The 21189-nt window shown below is 51.5% G+C and overlaps 2 protein-coding genes across 3 annotated transcripts in view; both read left to right on the top strand.

Moving 5' to 3' along the window:
• The window catches only part of LOC105181325 (protein groucho), a 28385-nt gene extending 13991 nt beyond the window's left edge, over window positions 1-14394 (top strand). The window contains exons 3-8 of the mRNA XM_025298948.1: window positions 9028-9153; window positions 9232-9514; window positions 9641-9896; window positions 10967-11242; window positions 11713-12316; window positions 12425-14394. Of these exons, the coding sequence (XP_025154733.1) occupies window positions 9028-9153; window positions 9232-9514; window positions 9641-9896; window positions 10967-11242; window positions 11713-12316; window positions 12425-12532 (1653 nt within the window). The 3' untranslated portion in view covers window positions 12533-14394. The remainder of the gene's footprint in view (window positions 1-9027; window positions 9154-9231; window positions 9515-9640; window positions 9897-10966; window positions 11243-11712; window positions 12317-12424) is intronic.
• A 3031-nt stretch (window positions 14395-17425) lies between these two features.
• MBD-like (methyl-CpG-binding domain protein 2) lies at window positions 17426-19764 on the top strand. 2 transcript variants are annotated; one of them, XM_011138005.3, is made up of 5 exons: window positions 17426-17970; window positions 18171-18309; window positions 18573-18626; window positions 19148-19393; window positions 19546-19764. In XM_011138005.3, exons 1-5 carry the CDS (start codon window positions 17840-17842, stop codon window positions 19642-19644), a joined length of 669 nt encoding a protein of 222 aa, XP_011136307.1. In that variant the 5' UTR covers window positions 17426-17839; the 3' UTR covers window positions 19645-19764. The 2 variants fall into 2 exon arrangements, with proteins under 2 accessions (XP_011136307.1, XP_011136314.1); XM_011138012.3 differs by lacking the exon at window positions 18573-18626 and having other exon boundaries at window positions 17430-17970.
• Window positions 19765-21189: the final 1425 nt, after the last annotated feature.

The raw sequence follows: 21189 nt of genomic DNA, 5'->3' as shown, positions 1-21189 counted from the left end.
GCGCACCTCCGCCTCATCCACGTTGTGCATGTATACCGTATGTATGTATTACGTATATATATATATATATATATATACACGCCGCTCGGCACGTCGTTCTCGGTTCGCGCTAGAAACAAATGGAAAGTGAATAACAACGAGAGATATCGCGGCGGTGTATAAATTTCTGCCCGTTGCACTTGGAAGGTGGGATAGCGCGGGAGGGGAGTCTCGGGGATAGAATTTCGTGCTCGTTTCGGCGGTTTCACGATTCGAAGTACTCTCGATGAAGTGCCGAACTCCGCCGCCGGGTTCGGCGCGACGTACACACACACACACACACACACACACACGTACACGCACACGCACACACATACGTACACGTGGCAGGCCGGCCGCTTCTGGCGTTGTCTCCAGGAGAAACGTAAGAGCGTCGTAGGATAACGTTTAAACCCGCCAACGTAGGAAGCCAATGAGGCTGCGCGCTCTCGTCTTTCTGGTGGAAGATACTGCCGCCATAAATCAGACGGTCGATCGGCGACGGGTGGCCGACCGGTCGCCCCCTTATTCTCTCCCTAACTCCCTCCTCCTTTTCTCTCTCTCTCTCTCTCTCTTCCTCTCTTCTCCTCTTCCTTTTCACCCTTCTTTCGCTCTCTCCTTGGTCTCTTCCTCCCGGCAGCGTGGCTCGACGACGGCCATTAACTCCTTTTTTTGCGATGTGTAATGACCTTAAAGCGCCCATGGTTTACGAAGCCATTCGTTAGGGCCCCTCCGCGCGTCGGTAATCGCGCGAGAATGCACCTCCGCGGGCATTGTTGCGTAGGATCTTTTTTCCTCTTCATCCCCCCTATCGCCTCCTCCCCCGTCGCATCGCGCCATCCTCTCGCGCCACGTTCTCCATTCCTCTCTGCTTCGCGCTTCTCTCTCTCTCTCTCTCTCTCTCTCTCACTCTCACACATACACACACACTCTCTCACCGGCTTACCTCGCCCCGGCATCTGCTTTCGCGCCCCTCTTTTCCTCCTCGGCTTTTTCTCGTCCTTATTCTGACGTGAAGAAAAGAGGCGCGTGAGGAAGAGAGGGAAAGAGAGAGGAGGACGAGGAGACGACGACGGCTCGGGAGAAGAGCGAGATAATAGGAGAGAAGCCCGAGTAACGTCGAGCTCGCGCGCGCGCGCGCGCGAAATAAAGCGACGATCGGGATGCGCCACGGGCTTTTCAATTACCCAGAGCTACTCCTCCTCCTCCTCCTCTTCCTTCTTTCGCTTCATCTCCCCTCGTCCTACTACCTTCCTCTCTCTCTCTCTCCTCTCTCCTCCTCCTCCTCCTCCTCCTCCTCCTCCTCCTCCTCCTCCTCCTCCTCTGTCTGTTTTGCTTCCTCCTACTTCCCTCTGACGGAGCGATAAAAATGTTTCCTCGTTCTCTTCTCCCTCGTGGGTAACGCGCAGGCACTTTATGGCAGGCTATTCTGTTTGCCCCTTATTTCTCCGACCTGCTTGCCCTCCTCGCCTGATCGCACCCGCTTCCTTCCTTTGCACTTTCCTCTCTCTCTCTCTCTCTCTCTTTCTTTTCATTTCTCTCTGTCTTTAGCTTTCCCCGCCCTCCTTGTTCCCCGTCTCGTCTTTTCTCACTGAACCACGCGGTGCTCTCAGGAAGCCGCTGCCGCCGCCTCGTAAAAGACCACTCACGTTCCAACTATCGCTGGAAACTCTCGACGACGTCTTCGGCCGACGCCTGTGCGCGAACGCGCATCGGCGTTCAACAACACTCTCCGTTTGAAAAATCGCGCGCAATAAGCGCCGACGTGTCGCGCGAGACCGCCGCGCCGCGCCGCGCCGCGCCGGCAGCTGCCGTCCATGTATGCGGCGGAGTGTATTCACACGGCGCCGCGGCGTTGGAGCAGCTCCACGTCAGAGCCACGTTCGCAATTAAAAACGTAATTAAAAGCGAGTAATTACGAGACGACGCGGGACGATCGATCGATCGTTCGTCCGCTCACTCGCAAGGAGAACGAGATCGAGAATGTGGTGGCTGAGATGCGAGCGCGAGCGTGAGCGTGAGCGTGTGGTGGTGGTTTGCTTCGCGTATGTACAGAGGAGAACTAATTGAAACTGGAGCTTCGCGCGACGTCGCGCTTCGACCATCGACGGCCGCGAATAACGCCGGCGGGATGACGTTTATGTCTTTCTTTTTCCTCTCTTTCTTCCCTTTTTCCTTCTCCGTGAGGGAACATTGGGTGATTTTGATTGCAAGTTGTGTCTCGTTGCTCGGCGGAAACCACGCTAAAGCTAGAGAGAGAAAGAGAGCGAGCGAGCGAGAGAGAGAGAGAGAGAGAGAGAGAGAGAGAGAGAGAGAGAGAGAGAGAGAGAGAGAGAGAGAGAGAGAGAGAGAGATGGAGATCTTCCTGCCTTTGCATTTTTTTCGAGATCTCGAACGAAAACCCGTGTACACGGTGACGAATTCGTCGGCACGATAACGATAACTGTTGCACTATCGATCACGTGGTGGAAGCCTGTATACAGAAGAAGGGACAGCAATGAGAGCAAAATAGAGAGAGAGAGAGAGAGAGAGAGAGAGAGAGAGAGAGAGAGAGAGAGAGAGAGAGAGAGAGAGGGAGAGAGAGACGCGCAGCGATGGGGCGCGGTCCACACGCGTTGCCGCATAAAATTGCAGAGCCCAGCAGCGGCGGCGGCGGCGGCGGCGGCGGCACGGTGTGAGATAGCTGCAAACAGAGGCGAGTTAATTTAAAAATGCAAATTCCACCACGGGACTCTCCGTCGCTTCGGGGTGACGGACACGGCGGTGGTGGAAAAAAGAGGGCGAGAGAGAGAGAGAGAGAGAGAGAGAGAGAGAGAGAGAGAGAGAAGGAGAGATAGTGGAGAAGGTGGAGACGAGGGGTGACGAGAGATGGGGGAGAGAAAAAAGCGCAGCGCGCCGAGAGAACACGACGAATAACGCGCTGGGAGAAAAGGGAGAGAGCTTTGCTATTTATGACGTCGCCGTAAATCATAGCGTCGTGAATTCCCGTCTGATTCGCGGCGTCTCGAATGCGCGCGCGTGCACGCCAACGCGAATTTTATTTATATATCGTTCAATTTCGGCAAGTCAGATTGCTGCACGCGCGACGACGACGTGTTCCATCGCTGCGCATTTCGAATTTTTACACGTACTTTGCGTAGCGTGTGTGCGCGCGCGCGCGCGTGTCGTTTTTATTTATTTCCATATTTTATTTCCTCCGTATTTCTACATTTTATTTCGATACCCCGATATACCTCGACGTATTACGTTTATCTAGTCGTTACAGTATTAAATTTTTTTTATATATTTTTTGAATATATTAAACTCCACTGAAATACTCGCGAGCATCGTTGATGCGTGTGAAGGGATATGAGGTGGGGAGGGGGGAGGATGGCGAGAACAGGGAGGAGGGATAGTTGCACGTAGCTGTGTGCCGCGAGATACGGAAGCGGCGATCGTTGACGGGCTCGTCGTCGAGAGCCAGAGTATCGATTCCGCGACGAGTCATGCAAAAAAGATCAGCTCGGCCGAACGCGCCGAGGGGTGAGGGGCGGGAAGGGAGAACGGAGGGGGGGGTATTTCTGGTCGGCGCCCGGTGATAAAAATTCGCGCGCACTAATTGCCGCGTATGACGAATGTGCCGGTTGACCCAGTGACACGTACGCCGCGGATTCTGGGAATCGATTACCGTCGCTCTCCCCGCGACGCGATCATTAAAAATTCCATGCATCCGCGAGTGAGCCGCTGCCGACACTACACTACCACTACCACCGCCGTCGCCGCCGCCGCCGCCGCCGCCGCCGTCGCCCCCGACACCACCATCAACATTACCATCACCGCCGCCGTGCAGTCAGCGGTGGTCCCGCCGAAATTGCGCTCGCTCGCACGGCGCGGCTATCGCGGTCGGTGACTCGCGCGCGATTTCGCAAATTAAATTAATCGGCCGTCGCGGCAACGGAAGTCGCGATCGGCCGGGTCGGTATTGAATATTCAGCAGCCGTTGTCCCCGAGCGGAGCTCGAGGAGATCGCACGCGCGAGCGACGGCTGTAATTTGCGTGTCGCGGACGTTTGTCCAGTCAGGCGGGCTTTGAGGGCCCGCGATCGCTCACGTTAATGCCTTATCCGCGGCATTGTCGGCGATACGCCGCACGTGAATGCCGGAATCGATGAATGTATGCCGCGCATGCCGCTCGCGTCAGTGTCAAAGTTGAAGTATTGATAGGGAGGGAGAGGGAGAGGGGGATAGAGGGAGAGAGAGAGAGAGAGAGAGAGAGAGAGAGGGAGAGAAGGGAGGGGGGGAATACCATTGTCCTCATACGTCTCTATCGCGCTCGGCGAGCAGAAATTCGCCGACGCGGGTCGCATTGGCCAAACATCTCGCCACGGTGCAAAGTCCCGGCGATGTCCACGGTGCATCTCCCGCATCTCAACGCGGGTTATATCGCGTCCGCCTGATCCTCGGAATCCCAATTTCCCGACCGTCCGACCTAGCGTTCCAAAACGCGCGACGGCGACGACGGTGGCTGAGAGCCACTGGGTGCAATCTTGTACCAGCTGGGGTTTGCGGGGTCTTGGGAGACGCGACTCCGGCTCGTAACCTTCTCTCTCGAGGTCCTAGCCACGACGAGGGTGGAGTGAGGAATAGGGAAACAGGCACCACAGCCTGGTAGGCGGCCGGAGGGTGCGGGGGAGCAACGGCGGCGGCGGCGGCGGCGGCGGCGGTGGCGGCGGCAGGGGGTTGGTTGGTTGGTTGGTTGGTCGAGGTACGAGGTGTAGGGTGAGAGCGCGCGAGTGGCAGCGACGGTGGCGGCGACGGTGGCGGGTGGCAGGGGTGAGACGACAGAGAAAAGGGAAGAGGAGGAGAGAAGGAGCTGCGCAGAGAGAGGGAGAGAGAGAGAGAGAGAGAGAGAGAGAGAGAGAGAGAGAGAGAGAGAGAGAGAGAGAACGGAGGACGGTGTGGGTGGTCGGTGGCTTGGGATATATCCGTAAGGTTAGGGTGGTTGAGTCGAGACGAGGCGCCGTGGCGAAGGAGTCGCTCACTCACTTACCACCCTCATGGCTGCGACCGCCAACCCCAATAGCATGCACACGGCCAAAGCCGTCCCCCGCCGCTCGCCCTCTCCACCCGCAGCGCGTCTCTCACCCTCGAAAGAGCCACCCCTGACTGTACTTCGGTGCCTGCTGCTTGCCAAGTTGCTTGCCTGCCTGCCTGCCTGCCTGCCTGCGGACCAAGTCGTCCCTAACACTACAAAGTCTATATATCTACGGTATACCCGCAGCTCCTCCTACACTCCACTACTACCGCCACCCCCTCCTCCTCCACCTCTTGCTTCTCCTCGTCTTCCCCAGAGGTACGAACCCCCATATTGATCGTGGCACGAATCCTCTTTGTGGGAGAAAGGGTGGTATGGATAGCCGACGGGATAGGTGTAAGCAAACTTACGTGAATGGAAGGCGGGCGTGTGTATCGTTTCTTCGCGGAGGTATATATATACGTTTATATATATATACATATATATATATATATATATATATATACACACATCGCGGACGGGGTAAGGGTGGCTGTTGGCTGGCTGGGTGAAGCAGTGGACGAGAAAGAAACAGAGAGAGAGAGAGAGAGAGAGAGAGAGAGAGAGAGAGAGAGAGAGAGAGTAACAGGAAACTCTCCCGCGAAACGACATTGCGAGCTATCGACGTCTCCGCGGGGTGTGGGAGAAAAAGGATGCGCGCTTATCCCTCCGAAAGACGAGACTTCCGGATAACGTAGCTACTACTAGCTGCGCGCGGTATTGACTGCGGCAAAGGCGAGAGAGGTGTATGTTTCCGCATGATTTTCCGCGCGGACTGAAGCGTCCGACGTCAAGTCGCGCGACACCACTACCACGCGTGCGCGCGCTCGCTCGTGGTGGCCGGTCTTTTTGCCTTGTGACTATTATATAATTTGCTGGTTTCTCCTCTCTCTCTCTCTCTCTCTCTCTCTCTCTCTCTCTCTCTCTCTCTCCCGCTCCCCTTTTCCGCTTTACGACGCTCGAGTTCGATCGAGCGTGTGTTTGCACTCTCGTGAACAAACGTTTCGAGATCTCCCATCGTTGCGCTCGCGAGCAGAAATTATCGCGACTCGTCCAGTCATGCGACGCAACGACGTGGAAACGTCGTCGAAGCGAAGTCACCCTCCCTTTCTCTTCTCACTCTCGCTGATGAGAATCGACGAGGGACAGCCGCGCGATGTCTCTCCCCGTTTCTCTCGTCGTCGACGAAGAACGCCTTGCCAGCAAGTTCCGTCCTTAGAGTTGCACCATTTTTTTCGCGTGTCTCGTTTTATTTCACCTCCGAACACGGTAAATCTCCAATGTGCCGCTCGTCTCGTTTCGCACTATGTTTTTCCCATGATCGCGTCTGTGTATGCATGTGTATGTGTGTGTGTGTGTGAGTGTGAGTGTGATCGCTGTTTTCTCGTCTCGGACTGCCTTCTCGGCGACGCTCGTACGGCTTCGCCCGGATAAACAACGACCGACCGTTAGCTGGTAACGAGAAAGACTCTGCCTTCTATCCGGCGAGATCGGAGGAAAAGATCTCTCTTCCTCTCGTTCTCGCTTTCGCTCTCTCTCTCTCTCTCTCTCTCTCTCTCTCTCTCTCTCTCTCTGTCTCTCTTTCTTTTCTCCCTCGCTCTTCCTCGCTCCTTTCCGCAAGGAAACTCGAAAGAGGCACGTAATACGGCTCCTGGGGGATTCTTTTCTTGCGAGAATCTTTCATGACGTGGAGCGGAGCGCGTGTTTGCGGGACTTCCTGCCCCCTCGCCGCTCCTGCACGATCCGCTCCCCTCCGTTCTCCCCCCTCCCCTTGCCCCTCCCTCCGTCTATCCGGCCGGCTTTTGTCTTCGACTTCTTTTCCCTCGCGATGTCTCTCCCGTGTCGTGTCGCGCGAGACACGAGAATATCCGCCCGCTTGATTTTTCCGCGCCGCGGGATTTCATCGCCCGCGCCGACGTGTTCTCCCGGGCGATTTCCTCCCGATGCTCGCCGGATCTCCGACTCGAGATCCGCCGCGGCGATGATGTATACGCTCCGATGTTATCCCGCACGCTAATCGCCCGGAGATACACTCGCGAAGCGATCCCCTCGACCTCCTATTTTTATTTCCTTCCACTCGAGGTGTTTCCGAGAGCGGGCGTGTTCGCTCGGCATCGGGGGAGATGATACCGAAGCGTCGGAGTAATGGAGCGAGAGGGGGAGAGAGAGAGAGAGAGAGAGAGGTAGTGGTAGCGGTTGCGAGGGACGAAGGGTAATTGTGAAGAGGAGATTTACTTCGACATCGGGCTGCCGGCGACGGCGGCGGCGGCGGCGGCGGCGGTGGCGGTGAGGGGGTGCGACGGGGGTGGTTTACGGGGTTGCAAGATGGGGCGCGCAGTTATCGGACACAGGGCGAGGGCCAGCAGCGCGCGCGCGCGCGCGCTCACGACGGCGTGCGGACGGTGCACGAGGCGCGCTGTGTCGTGTGTAACGACGACGAAACTGCCGCTCGTAAAACTTCTCGGCCGCGATGATATCTCCCGTGACTCGCTGAGCGGAGAGCGCAGCCCGAAAGACTCGCCCGGACTCGGCGACATCTTGAACGACGCGTCTCCGAACGGCATTTTCGTTCCCCTCTTGCTCGCTCCGTCTCTCTCCGACTCTTCCTCTCCCCCGGGGATCTTCGCCCCCCGACGCGGCGTATCTCGTTACTTGCCGCTTGGCCGAAGTCTCGAAGACGAGTTCGAAGTCTATCGATCCTCGCGGCGTCGCTTATCGATCACCGCTGGCTCGACTCTTATCTCACGTTCCCCGCTTCGAGGACGGTGCTCGCGCGCGCCGCTGGAATGGCTGAAACACTCCTCCCAGCCAGCACTCGCCGAATCGCGATAAAGCGGAGCAACGTGCGAGGAGTTGGCGCGGCACTTTGTATCACTACGAGTGCTGTGTACACAATCCGTCATTAATATTTACTGCAGCGAGAGCCCCAATAGTGCCTTTCGCCACCTCCGATCAGGGTACCTTCGGCTCCACCGCGCTGCGGCCGCGCTGTGTTTCGCGCGACGTCGACGGGGAATTCTGCCATTGGCAGATACATTTTCTTGCCGGCCGAGGGACCGAGGGACTCGCGCGAAAAGTAACGGACTATCTTTCCGTCCACGATTGTGTACGTTCAACGGTCTCAACGCTTTCCTTGGGGTGCAGTTCGAGGTGCAGCGGTTGCTCGGTGAGAGAACTTGACTCGTCGGGGGGCATTTTTCAGAGACGACTTCTCTCCCACCGGACCATCGCGTCGGCTGCGCCCCCCCCCCCCCGAGCGCCGTGTCCGAGGAAAGCGTTTCGAGATTCGGGATTTCGGAAAAGCGACCGGTCGATATCTCTCGCCGGCAGTCGCGCATAATACGACGACGGGGAGAAAAAGCGGAACCTTACGATCCGCCCTATTATTCTTCGTTCGCCTCTCGGAGACGAATGGAGGTCGAACGGGCTGCGAGGGATAAGTAATTCCGCCGATGCCTCTTCCGCCCGTCCAACGGGAGAGTCGTTTTATTTAATCGCGAAGGAGAGGAAGGAATTCAGTCAGTTCTCTCCTACCTACCCTTCAACGGTCGACCGCCCCCTCCCACCTGTCTCGGCCGCAAGAAATCCCTCGTTGCCGATACTTCGCTGGAAAATCCATCGAAGAGGTGGAATCGTGCCGCCGCGCGGCCCGTAAAAATCGTCGTCGACGAATAAATCCCCCGATATCTCCGTAATCGGATTAACCGCGCGACGAGCGAGCGGATCGCATCGTGCGTCGATAAGGTCGACGTCGATACAAAAACGAGAGAGCAAGAGAGAGGGAGAGGGGGAGAGAGGGGGAGAGAGAGAGAGAGAGAGAGAGAGAGAGAGAGAGAATGAGAGAGAATGAGAGTGGTGGACGGGATAGAAAAAGAAAGCGTAAAACGCCGCGTGCTAGTCGAGCGAGACTTGGTTAAAAGCGTCTCTAACCGTATCGTACCTCATCGTCTGTTGCAGAGGAACTCGATATCGCCGGCCGAGCGTGAGAAGTACAACAGGCCCCGCAGCACGCCGGATCCGCAGCATCACGAGCACCTGCATCTGAAGAAGATGAAGAAGGAGCAGGACAAGGACATAGGCCATGTAGGTATCCAAGATGGTGTTCCATGGCGCGCGATCAGCTATTCGCCTTAATAAAGCCGTGCACGTTCTCTCCGGTAGCAAAGCGACGGTGAAAAGAGCGACCAGGACCTGGTGGTGGACGACGCGAGCGAAGGTCCGACCAGCCCGGCGGCGAACGGCACCTCCTCCCCGCGGGAGAACGGCCTTGACAAACTCGGCCCGTCCTCGGTGCCTCTGAGCGGCCAGGTGAAGAAGGAGGTGCCGCCGCCGTCACCGAGGAGCGGCACCAGCAGCAACGCCAGCACCCCGTCGGCGAAGAAGATGGAGGAGCGCGAGAAGCCGACCACGCCGATCTCCAAGCCGGTCACACCGACGTCTGCCGGTATGTCTTGCGTTAGCTCGGACTTGTCCGATTGCTCTTTCGCTTCTCGTACGGACGACGAAGCGGAGCGACAATACGCAGAGAGAACCATCAGCCGAATAATCGCGCCGACTGGCCATGGCGTAGGTGGCAGTAGCTCCGGCTCGGGTGGCCTGAAGCCGTCGAGTTCCAGCAAACCGCTGGTCTCGGCCTCCGTGGTCGGTTCTTATCCGCCGCATTATCCACCGCATCACCCGCCAGCGGGTCCCCATGTGGACATGCTAGGCTATCCCCCAGCGGCGCTCAACGGCTACCCGGCGAGACCGCCACTTCAGCAGCTCTACGATCCCCACGCCAGCATGAGAGCGCCTCTCGGCCCGCTCGGTGTTCCAGGTGGCAAACCGTGAGTATCTCTTTCCGCCTTTCTGTCTTTCTCGCTTCGAGTGTGCAACGGTAATTTTTACAGAGTCCTTTACTTCATTCCATGGATGTAAAATTCTTTAACTATTGAGAAATTGAGAAATGTAAAAAAGAACAATGGACGATGAGAGGTTTGACCCTGCCCAGTGTGTAGAGAAGAGATGGATTGACGCCGTATGAGAAGAATCTGAACACTTCACGCGATGCAGTTTGACAAGCCGTTGATTTTGTTGACCGAACTTGACTCGATGCTTGATGTCGCACGATATGGCAACCCAGTCGCTCGATCGTCTAAACCTCGCATCCTTTATTTTCAATATATGATTATGCTGATTTCAAAGAACTCGATATTTTCCGTTCTAAAGAGTTTCCAGTACTGCCATCCTTGATTACAATTTACCTACGAGAATTCTGATCCAACGATACAGAATCTCTCCTAGGTTTATCAGCCAATACTGATATAGGACACTGAGATGTTGCGTAATATTTACTTTCCGCTATTGGATTTTACGTAAGAAATGTTTGCTCTCGTCCGATATATTCTCGTTTCTCTTCAATTTTCGCTCGCTCGTTCATATGCTTTCGTAAAACGGATTCTACATCTGCCACTGACGCAATTTTATTCTTGTCCTTCTTACAATTGAACGTCGCGTCGTTGGTAAGTCTTGTCGCTACGTTACATTATTATATAATACGCCAAATTTGTCAATTTTTATTAAAACATCTCCACCGTATTATTATACAAACAGCGATGTGCCGTAACGACCGTCTCTTTCTTGGGAATCCTGAAAATGATTAACAAATCCTGGGAAAGTACACGATGATATCACACTATATATGTAAATATATGCAAATTGGACCTACAATTTGACTGTGTTATTGTGCGTCGTTCTTTTCATGCGCCGTCTCGTTTGCTCTCTGTCGTCGAAAACTTGTAACCTCTTCAAGTATTACCAGTAATCCCAAGCTTGAAGGCGGACCGCCGAGCGAGGGGGAGAGAAACTCGCGAGAGAATCCCGCTGTGACTGATTTGTTTTTCGTCCTGCGTTGCAGAGCGTACAGCTTCCACGTGTCTAGCGAAGGTCAGATGCAGCCGGTGCCTTTCCCACCCGACGCTCTAGCGGCTCCCGGGATACCGCGTCATGCGCGTCAGATAAACACGCTCACCCACGGGGAAGTAGTCTGCGCGGTGACGATCTCGAACCCGACCAAGTACGTTTACACCGGCGGCAAGGGCTGCGTCAAGGTGTGGGACATCAGCCAGGGTGGTAGCGGCAGCGCGAAGCCCGTTTCGCAGCTGGATTGCCTGCAACGGGACAACTACATTAGGTCGGTGGTAACACGTGTCTTCATTCGTATTCGTGACACATTAACTCCCAAATGCTATACGGTCGATGTAATTAATTTCCGACTGAATTCTGGATGACATTTAGTCGTGTCCGCCGGCTGTATATCATGCCGGAGCAGCGACGCGCATCGATTTACCGCACGCATTTTCCGTATGCATTTACCCCTTCCTCCTCCCCCCTCCTCCTCCTCCCCCCCTCCTCCTCCTCCTCCTCCTCCTCCTCCTCCTCCTCCTCCTCCTCCTCCTCCTCCTCCTCCTCCTCCTCCTCCTCCTCCTCCTCATCCTCGTTCTCTCTTGCCGTCCCTTCCCACCGCCAGTGCTACCACCACCGTCGGCCGGCAGCTCCCCTGCGCGCTCGCAGCGTGCGGGAACGTAATAATTATTTAAAAGCGCGCATAAGTGGCGGGCATTTAACGGGATTAATGTAACGATCGTGTCGTTCGTTAACCAGGTCGGTGAAGCTGTTGCCGGATGGACGGACCCTGATAGTCGGCGGCGAAGCGAGTAACCTGAGCATCTGGGACCTAGCCAGCCCGACTCCGAGGATCAAGGCGGAATTAACGTCGTCGGCGCCGGCCTGCTACGCCCTGGCGATCTCGCCGGACTCCAAGGTCTGCTTCAGCTGCTGCAGCGACGGCAACATTGCCGTCTGGGACTTGCAGAATCAGACGTTGGTGCGCCAGTTCCAAGGCCACACGGACGGCGCCTCCTGCATCGACATCTCCGCCGACGGCTCGAAGCTGTGGACCGGCGGCCTCGACAACACCGTGCGCTCGTGGGACCTGCGGGAGGGCAGGCAGCTGCAGCAGCACGACTTCACCTCGCAGATTTTCTCGCTCGGCTATTGCCCTACCGGCGAATGGCTGGCGGTGGGTATGGAGAACTCGAACGTCGAGGTGCTCCACGCCACCAAGCCGGACAAGTATCAGCTGCACCTGCACGAGTCCTGCGTGCTCTCGCTGCGCTTCGCCTCGTGCGGCAAGTGGTTCGTCTCTACCGGCAAGGATAACCTGCTGAACGCGTGGCGCACGCCATACGGCGCCTCGATATTCCAGGTGGGTTGTGATGGATCGATGATTATTGTCGTGAATCTTATTCCGCGGGCTGGCCGTCAATAACCGCTTCGGTACTGATTCTCCCTTGTTTTTCTCATTTTTTCGCAGTCGAAAGAGTCGTCGTCGGTGCTGAGCTGCGATATTTCCACCGACGACAAGTACATCGTGACAGGATCCGGCGACAAGAAAGCCACCGTCTACGAAGTGATATATTGAGCCATCGACTCGACGGTGTACTCGAATACTCGTGCAACGTCGACCGTATCAAGTTTTTTCTGACTCACTTACGTGTGACCTGACTCGCTAAAATACAGTGGGATCGGAGGGGATGGAGATTCACCGTCTCTCTTTCGCGCGAATCCCCGAATCCACTTCGTTTGTAAAACGAATGAGGATACTACGCGAGTCTCGCGGACACAACTACCACCGGACTTTCGGTCGCTATGGACCCGAGAGAGGTAGAATAGGAGAGAGATAGAAGGGGAAAGAAAGCGAGAGAGAGAGAGAGAGGGAGAGAGAGAAAGACGAAAACGAATCCCTCTCACACACTCCCTGTGCAACATGCGGGAGCCACCAGTGATCGAATTAGTGTGAATTGCGGAAATAGAGATATATTTGAAAAGAAAACAGAGGAATATATGAGACGACGCAGGGCGTGTTAGTTGCGTAAAATTGTATAGAGCCTATGAGCCACGTGTGTGACTAGAACAAGAGACACAAACGGGATAGCGATGGGAGAGGAAGAATGAGAGAGAGAGGGAGAGAGAGAGAGAGAGAGAGAATGAGTGAGTGAATGAAAAAGAGAGAGAGAAAAAGATAGACGCATGTGTATGAGGTCGCACCCCCCGGACTGTACTATCGCGCCGGAGGTCGACACGAGGTCGCTTGTGTAATATGTTATATAGAATCTTGGAGATCGTAGACTTGCGTACGTACGCATGTCCGGGAGAAACGAAGCCGGGGTGTTCCGACGAGGAGTCGAGTGCGCGCATTTTCGTCGCGAGTGCCGGAGCGCGCGCGAGCATCGTCGATGCTGGTCAATGATGTGATGCGAACGACGCCGCGGCGAAAACACCTGAACACGTGTGTGGAACGCTGATGATCTAGTGCCGTAGACCTGTCAAAGTAGGGATGTATGTTGTGTCGCAGAATTATACACATAATATATTGAGCACACACGGAAAGAAAGACATCTCCACACACGCATGCATACACACACACACACACACACACACACACACACATACACACACAGAGAGAGAGAGAGAGAGACACAAACACGTAGACAGAACCGTCGTTTGCCGTCAAATAGCGACGGTAAAACTAGGGCTATGAAGAAACCGATAAGAAGCATCGATCACGCTGGACGAAAGAGCCGACGTAAATGCTGATCTTTGACATTTCTACCACCGACACGAGGAGCATATAATTTGTACTTATCGCTTTGATTTTTAATTACGATTCTTTCATAATTATATATACATATATATATATATATATGGCACTGTTGCGTCTGCCGTTAAGACTTTATTGTAATTGAGATTTTATAAATGGGTCGTGCGCGGAGCTAGGGAGAGATAGAAAGAGATCGCGAGGCGGGACAGTGATAAACGCGAAGAAAGAGAGAGAGAGAGAGAGAAAGAGAGGGAGAATGCTCACCGGTCTTGCGTGTTTGGACCGAGATTTATGCGCGAGTAATTAGAGAAATCTGGCTTTCATACGCCTGTTGTACGAACGGTAAACCAGATCGGTAATGAATATCTCGACGCGTAGAAAGAGAAAAGAGAGAAGGAGAGAGTTGGGAGCTCTCTTTCTCTCCTTCTCTCTCACTACACAGTTGTGCGCGGAAACTTACCGCGCCGCGCTTCTTTCTTGATACACATAACACAGTGTACATCGTTTGCGAGTACTCGACTGCCATAATAGGCATACATTACTACGCACACGCATACGCGTAATATACGCGAGCGGACCACGTACGTGGGCGGATTTTGCAGAATATTCAATAAAGTATTTTTGTGACTACTCATCGTGACCCTAGGCTTATATAAAAGAAAAAAAACATAAGGAAAAAAAAACACCACCGAGAAAAGCGATCCTGTCGAAGCGCGCGCGCGCGTGCGCGTCTGCATCCGTTGCAGATCGACGAGGAGATGAAAAATGAGAAAGAGAGAAGGGAGAAAAGGGAATAAAATACAAAAAAAAAAAATTGAAAAGAAGGAAAAGAAACGGTGAAACACTTGACTCTTTAAAACGCTGCCGCTCTCTTCGGTGCGGCGAAGACGGAGGTGCGTCAAATGGACTTTAGGGTACCATAGCTAGCGCCATTATTATTATTCGGAACCGTATGGTGAAAGCGGGTGATGCGTAATGGAGATTTATATTTTGTTACAGGAAGGCACACACACGTTGACACCGCTGTGATCGTCCGAAATTCAAATGCCATATATACTGCCGCGATTGAAAGAAAGACAAAAGCGAGTGTGAGAGAACGTAAATAAAAACGGAAACGGGGAGAACTTTGCGCGCGATACACACAGACGGGAGTCGCGACATAAGACGCGGTCGGAGAGAACGCCATACACTTTTATGCACGCAGGTACGCACGACGAACGAACGAACGAACGAACGAACGAACGAACGAACGAACGAACGAACGGGCGGACAAACGAATAGACCGATTTCGGACGCGGACGAAAGAACGGACAAACGAACAAACGCACGCACGCATGCATGCACATACGCTTGCACGCACGCACGCACGCACGCACGCGATTGCGAAATAGACGACGCGATTTTGGACGAGCACAGCTCCGGATCATATAGACCAATAGTAACAACGATACCTCAAGAAGACTCAATAGTTAATTATCTCTAAACTCAATCGACTTGTACAGAATCGAGATATTCTTTTACAGCGAAGTAAACGTACACTCTCTCACACACATTCACACACACACACACACACACACACACACACACACACACACATATACACGCACCGTGGGCAAAAGGAAGAAAAAAGAGACGTGGGAAGAGGAAGAGAAAAGAGTAACACAGAAAACACTGCGCGCGACGAAAAAGATCGCCACATTGCCGCGACGATTGATTGTGCCCCATTCTCCCCATTTTTCCATTCCCTCCCGCCCTCTTCCAAGCCAAATCCCGCAATCCAATCGGCAACCCCTCTCCTCCCCCCTCCCCGTAATAAAGGTGTACCGTTGTGTACACGTCGAACTGCGTCTCCGTGCTCGCATTTTGCACTCCGCGAAAGCGTACGAAAGCCGTGGATAAGAGAAAATAATACGTTCGTAATAAACGGAAGACAGCGTTAATCTTTTTCCAAGCACTGTTCAAGTTGTTCCTATAGCTACGCGAAAAAAAATTGTTTCTTTCGGCAATTAAATCCTCTATATCTATATATACAAGGATCTATATATCTCAACGTGATTATTTTCGCCAGCCCGTCTCCCCCGATCCCGCAAAGTCGTGTGTTTTAGCGTGATTCGAAACGCTTGTGTACCGCACAAACCGACAAAATCGAAATCCAATTTGGCTGAAAACTCTTCATATTTTTTTCTTTCTTTCTTCTTGTTTAGATTATCCATTATCTTCTCGATATTTTCAAATCGCGTTGGCTCCCAAGAGGCATTTTATTTTGTCACGTACACATCACGTATAAAAATTGTAAAATTACTTTTCCCGATCGCAAACAGATAAAATTCTGCACTCTGTAATTTAGAATATGATGACTCTATAAGGTAGTCCGAGAAGCATTTTATAGCTCGAAGCCTTCACTTTTCAGATATATTTAGATGTAATGTTTGATTATTTCTTATGATGTTGCAGGAATATAAATCGAGATATGCGTCATGTAAAAATGTTTAGCGAAGTTTGTCTAATTGCACCATGTAAACGAAACATTGCGTAAAGAGGACGTGCATACCGACCGTTCAAACGCGCGGACTTTGCTCTTTAATTTGGGTGCTCACAAACTGCGATATGACTTCTTGTCACCAGGTTATTCAATGTTGAAACGAAAATGGCATTTTGACTGATCACGAAGGGAAAACAAATTGACGTGAAACGCTCGTGAATAAATGCATAGAAAGCTTAATATTTACTCTTTGAGATGTATTTTTCATATTTTTGGAGAAAATTTTCGATATGTAAAAACAATACTGAAGGTTGAAGACAAAGATTGAATTTTCGCTATTATTCACATAACTCGTTTCTATCCTGGCAAAGAAAGATTATTAATATTTTCATAAACTACAAATTTCAAAACACAAAATGCTCTTCGAAACACCTGGATATTGTCATTTTTACAGCCAACTTTACAGCCTGTTGAATTTTATCTATTCTTCAGCACAGAATGAAAGAGTGACTGACCTGCACAATTGTATTATTTGGGAAATTAAAATACGGCTGACTTATTGTCGAGTCATATTATAATCTCGATTCTTTACAAAAATTGGTAGCGACTCGTAACGGAAGCTTCAGAATTAAAAATTAGATGAAAAGGTTTCAAATTATATTTATTTAAGATTCGAACTATTCTTTGTTGAGACTCGAAGCTTTTCGAGAACAAATTGTTCTCTAACATTAAAACAAAAATCAAAATAATTAAGGTTCAAAATAGTTAAGTCCAAAAAATGGGCCAAGAAGATATATTAATTTTCTATAATCAAAATTTTGAAATTATTGATTATCGATTAACTTGAACTTTTTTGATAGTGGGCTTTACCTACTGCTGGTAAATGTCTCTAGAAAATTTGTACACAAGATTAAAATATCAGCGTAATTTAACAAATTTAACTTGTACGCACATACGCGTGCAACTTCTTCAATATCGCATTGCAATAATTCGGCAATGTTCGGTCGTGAGAATAAAGTTGCGCATGCGCACTAAGTAGTTCTCAGTAACGTATATACTTTGATCAAATATGAGAGATTGCGTTCCTCAGCGAGACCTCAGCGAGGGCCAGGACTGCCGAGATAGAAAATTTCTGACATTTTAAAATTGTAATTAATTTATCGCTTTCGCATTTTTCTATGACACTTTTAATCAATTGTATACATATGCAACCGGCCTGACATCGAGCTGTAACCGGGTGGACACGCACACCGTGTGGATACGGCACGCTTGCCAGACGGCGGATGTTGGTTAGGGGATATCGCGGTAACCAATCAACGTCTCACATGCCGTATATTTGTGAATACTGTTTCTGCGTAAGTAAGATGCTGAATGGCTGGCTGTCGCAGTTATTCAGTATCCCGGCGGCTATTCCCTAGCGGCGTGATAAGCGTACCGGTACCGCGTCTTGTGTGTTCAATCGGCTTGAGAGTACGAGAGTGCGCATGAAGGCTCACATATGGAGAAAATTGCCGCGGTTGAGCATCGTTGATGCTGGGCATCACTGCTGCAGTGCTCATCAGCAGGTTATGTCAGATTATCCAACAGTGGCAAGTTGGTTGACGTACGTTTTACGAATAAAGTGATAAGAAACAGAAGCTTCCAAGATGAATATGTCAGTGGAGAAGAGAAAATGCCCGTCGGCTTTGCCGATCAATTGGCCTTCGCGGGAAGAACCATCGAGGAAAAGCCAGAACCAGTTGGCGTCATCGGGCAAAGTGGACGTTTATTTTTACAAGTACGTTGAATAACATTATCTCTCGAAGCAGCCTTACATATTACGTCCTGTTAAACTGATCGATCGATGAATTCTCCGCATGTTTGTCAGGCCAGGCAAATTCTCGCGACTCAGCACGGTTTGAGATGTAGGGACGCTCCTAACCTCTACGACGAGAGCGCGTTAACCTCAAAACTAACGACGCTCCTTTCGTATTTCAGCCGAGGGAGAAGCGACGCGACCTTAGTACCACCAATCAGACAAACCGCATCGATTTTTAAACAACCGGTGACCATTTACAAGATGCAGGAAGGCAAAGTGAAAGACGTGAAGCAGAACAATACGGAGAAACCGAAGCAGGTTAGTTGACGCGTTGCTCACTGTTGCAATCCGTGCAGTCCGAACTGTCATGGTCAATGTTTCGTCAATAAATCGAAACTTGTCGCACTGTACCGTACATCCCACGCTGTTCTCACGACACTGCTATCAAATGACACCTCAGTAGTGTTGCACACGCATCATCCATATAAATACACCTATGGGTATCCCCTTATAATTCTAATGTTCTTTGTTACCTGTCCTTGTAAATTTACGTGATACAACTGTTGAAATCATTGCTTTAGGAAGGAAGCGAAAAATCTGATGGCAAATATGGTTCCCAAGATAAGCCTAAGCAGGTAACTCCACCCATGCTCATCACGACATCGTCAATAATTTTGTTTCTTCCGTTATGTGTTTTTTGCGTTAGTGACATTGATGTGCCATCGTCTATTTAAAGGACAGATGAAGAAGGTGGAACTTTCTAATTATCGTCATCCTGGTTTTCATTTTGAGTTGATTATAAGTCTCTTGATGTGTATTAGAAGTTTGTTTATTATATAGATATATATACACACATATAAACATGTATATATGTACAGTAAGAACAAGACTCTCAATCTCAGATTTTATGTTTTTCATATACTACATAGGTATGACCATTTGTGTGCTTTCTCTCTCTCTCTCTCTCTCTCCCTCTCTCTCTCTCTCTCTCCCTCTCTCTCTCCCCCCTCTATCTCTCTCTCTCTCTCTCTCTCTCTCTCTCTGTCTGTCTCTCTCTGTCTCTCTCTCTTTTGGCTTGTGTCGTTTAATTAGTAGATTAGCGTGCGCGAATAACGCTATCGATAATTTATCACTAACCAATGTTGTGATCTTTCAGCTGTTCTGGGAGAAACGTTTAGAGAGACTGCGAGCCTGTGATCCCAACGGCTACGAATTCGATGCGATGGACCTGCCAAAGAACTTGAAGCCAGTTGGGCCGAATATCACGGAAGAGACCCTGCTGCAGAGTGTGGCTACTGCTTTGCACGTCTCTACTAATGCAGTCACGGGACAAACAGGCCCAAAAGCAGCCCTTGAGAAGAATCCTGGTGTGTTTCTTAATCCGGATCAACCACTCGTACAGGTAAAAATGCAGAATAAACGTTAATCCGCAAGAGAAGCTCGTTTTATAGAAAGAGAAAGAGAGAGAGAGAGAGAGAGAGAGAGAGAGAGAGAGAGAGAGAGAGAGAGCTTATAACATCGCATCAACCGAGTAATCGCATTCATCCGTTTCAGGCGGTCTCGATAGCAGACGAGGATCTCAAAAGACAAGAGGAGCGTGTGGCTCTTGCAAGGAAAAAATTGCAAGACGCCCTACGTGCTTTTCAGACTTAAACTGTATGCATCGTCATTCATTGTTATTCGCCGTCATCCTTTAATTTTTAATTTAAGATTTAAGTTAAGCTCGTAAATTATGTCGCATCATTTTTGTAATAAATGTTTTTTGTAAAGAAAAAGGTTTGACCCAGAAGCGATCGTTTTGTGCGTGGCGTCGCCCATTCACAAAAATTTCTTTTCACAAAGTTTCGTAGCACGGAATTTTTAATGGTCGAATGAAAGTGTGCGTTGCACGGCACGATTTTTCGACGAAACCTGTCAGCTCTGCGTATTGACTCGGGAACAATCGCCGTTATTCGTACGCGTTTCGCACATCACGTAGTAACACTTTTCTCATTGTTTCCTGTCACAGCTGAAAAAAGTTTGACCCAACTTACGGCCGTCACGGAAATCCCGAATTTCCTCGGACCTGTCAGACATTCGAACGATCGAAAACAATAGAAAAGCACGTCCGTGAATGGTGTCGTGCGGAAATACAGCGTGCCTTAACATTCCTGTCATCGTAGAAGAAACTATTCGAAATAATCGCGTCGCAAACAATGACGACGTGACTCGCACTCGATTCGTCGTCGCTCGCCAACGACGGCCGACACAACAGCCGACCCTGGCCGTCTCCCGCCGTCGAATGAATCGGGAATCGAGTTTGGCAAATCGACCACATTAATTATGCAAATCGCCGCGCTCATGGTCCCACGCACCACCCCGCGACGCAGCGAGCGACCGCAGCGAGCGTGGAGAATCGACCGGCCTTGAAATATCACCTCGAATTCGAGCGTGCAGCGTCGTCGCGGGAAATAACCTCGGGACAATAAAAGCTCGTTTTCTCCGCCGGCAAAACCTTCGACAGCACGGCCGGACGGAACGATTCGCGCGCTCGAGAGCCCTTCGGCGAGTCCTTCAGCGAGGACTCTGCCGAGGACTCTTGTCGAACTTTTCCTCCGAGGAGATCCCTCAGGTCAATTCCCAAAACTGCTCGCTCTCATTCTCACTCTCTTCCTCTCCATCTTTCTGCCTCTGTCCTGCTTCCTCTCTTTCAGCGCACAGTTTTTGAAGTCGCGCGCATTGTGTGACCCGGAGGTGCTGCAGTTGTGTATCCGCGAGGCCGCACGGCCCGCTGGGAATGGGTGCGTGTACAAAAGAATGCTCGGGCAGGTATACAGGCGTCGGTTTTCAGCCGAGCATAAGCCAGGTGGTAACCTCTTTTTTTTCCCGGCATCCCGCTTCTCTGCCCTCTCTCCCTTCTTTTCCCCGCAGTCTCTACCCGTCTCTCGCCCTGCGGCCCGAAGCCTCTCCACCTCCAACCAACAGCTGTTTCCCTCGGCAAGGGTCGCTCTCCCTTATTGTCAACCAGACGGAGAGAGTGAAGAAGAAAAAAGACAGAGAGAGAGAGAGAGAGAGAGAGAGAGAGCTGTCTTCTCCCCGCAACAACACGGCACATATCCCAGTTTAAATCGTTATAACTCGTCGAACACATGACTCTACGACGACGACGGCGACGGTGATCCATCCGGCCTAATCGGTGCGGCCGGTAGTATCGTGGGT

This window comes from Harpegnathos saltator, unplaced genomic scaffold (assembly GCF_003227715.2).
Source record: "Harpegnathos saltator strain DR-91 unplaced genomic scaffold, Hsal_v8.6 scaffold25, whole genome shotgun sequence".
NCBI classification, from domain to species: domain Eukaryota; kingdom Metazoa; phylum Arthropoda; class Insecta; order Hymenoptera; family Formicidae; genus Harpegnathos; species Harpegnathos saltator.
Note: the sequence above shows the minus strand (reverse complement) of the source record. Positions and strands in the feature narration are given on the sequence as shown.

Bases quoted from the DNA above. Each gene is read 5' to 3' on its own strand.
- MBD-like (XM_011138005.3), top strand. From the start codon at position 17,840: ATGAATATGTCAGTGGAGAAGAGAAAATGCCCGTCGGCTTTGCCGATC. The intron at 18,627-19,147 runs GTAACTCCACCC...GTGATCTTTCAG, and splicing joins CCCAAGATAAGCCTAAGCAG to CTGTTCTGGGAGAAACGTTT. The intron at 19,394-19,545 runs GTAAAAATGCAG...CATCCGTTTCAG, and splicing joins CGGATCAACCACTCGTACAG to GCGGTCTCGATAGCAGACGA.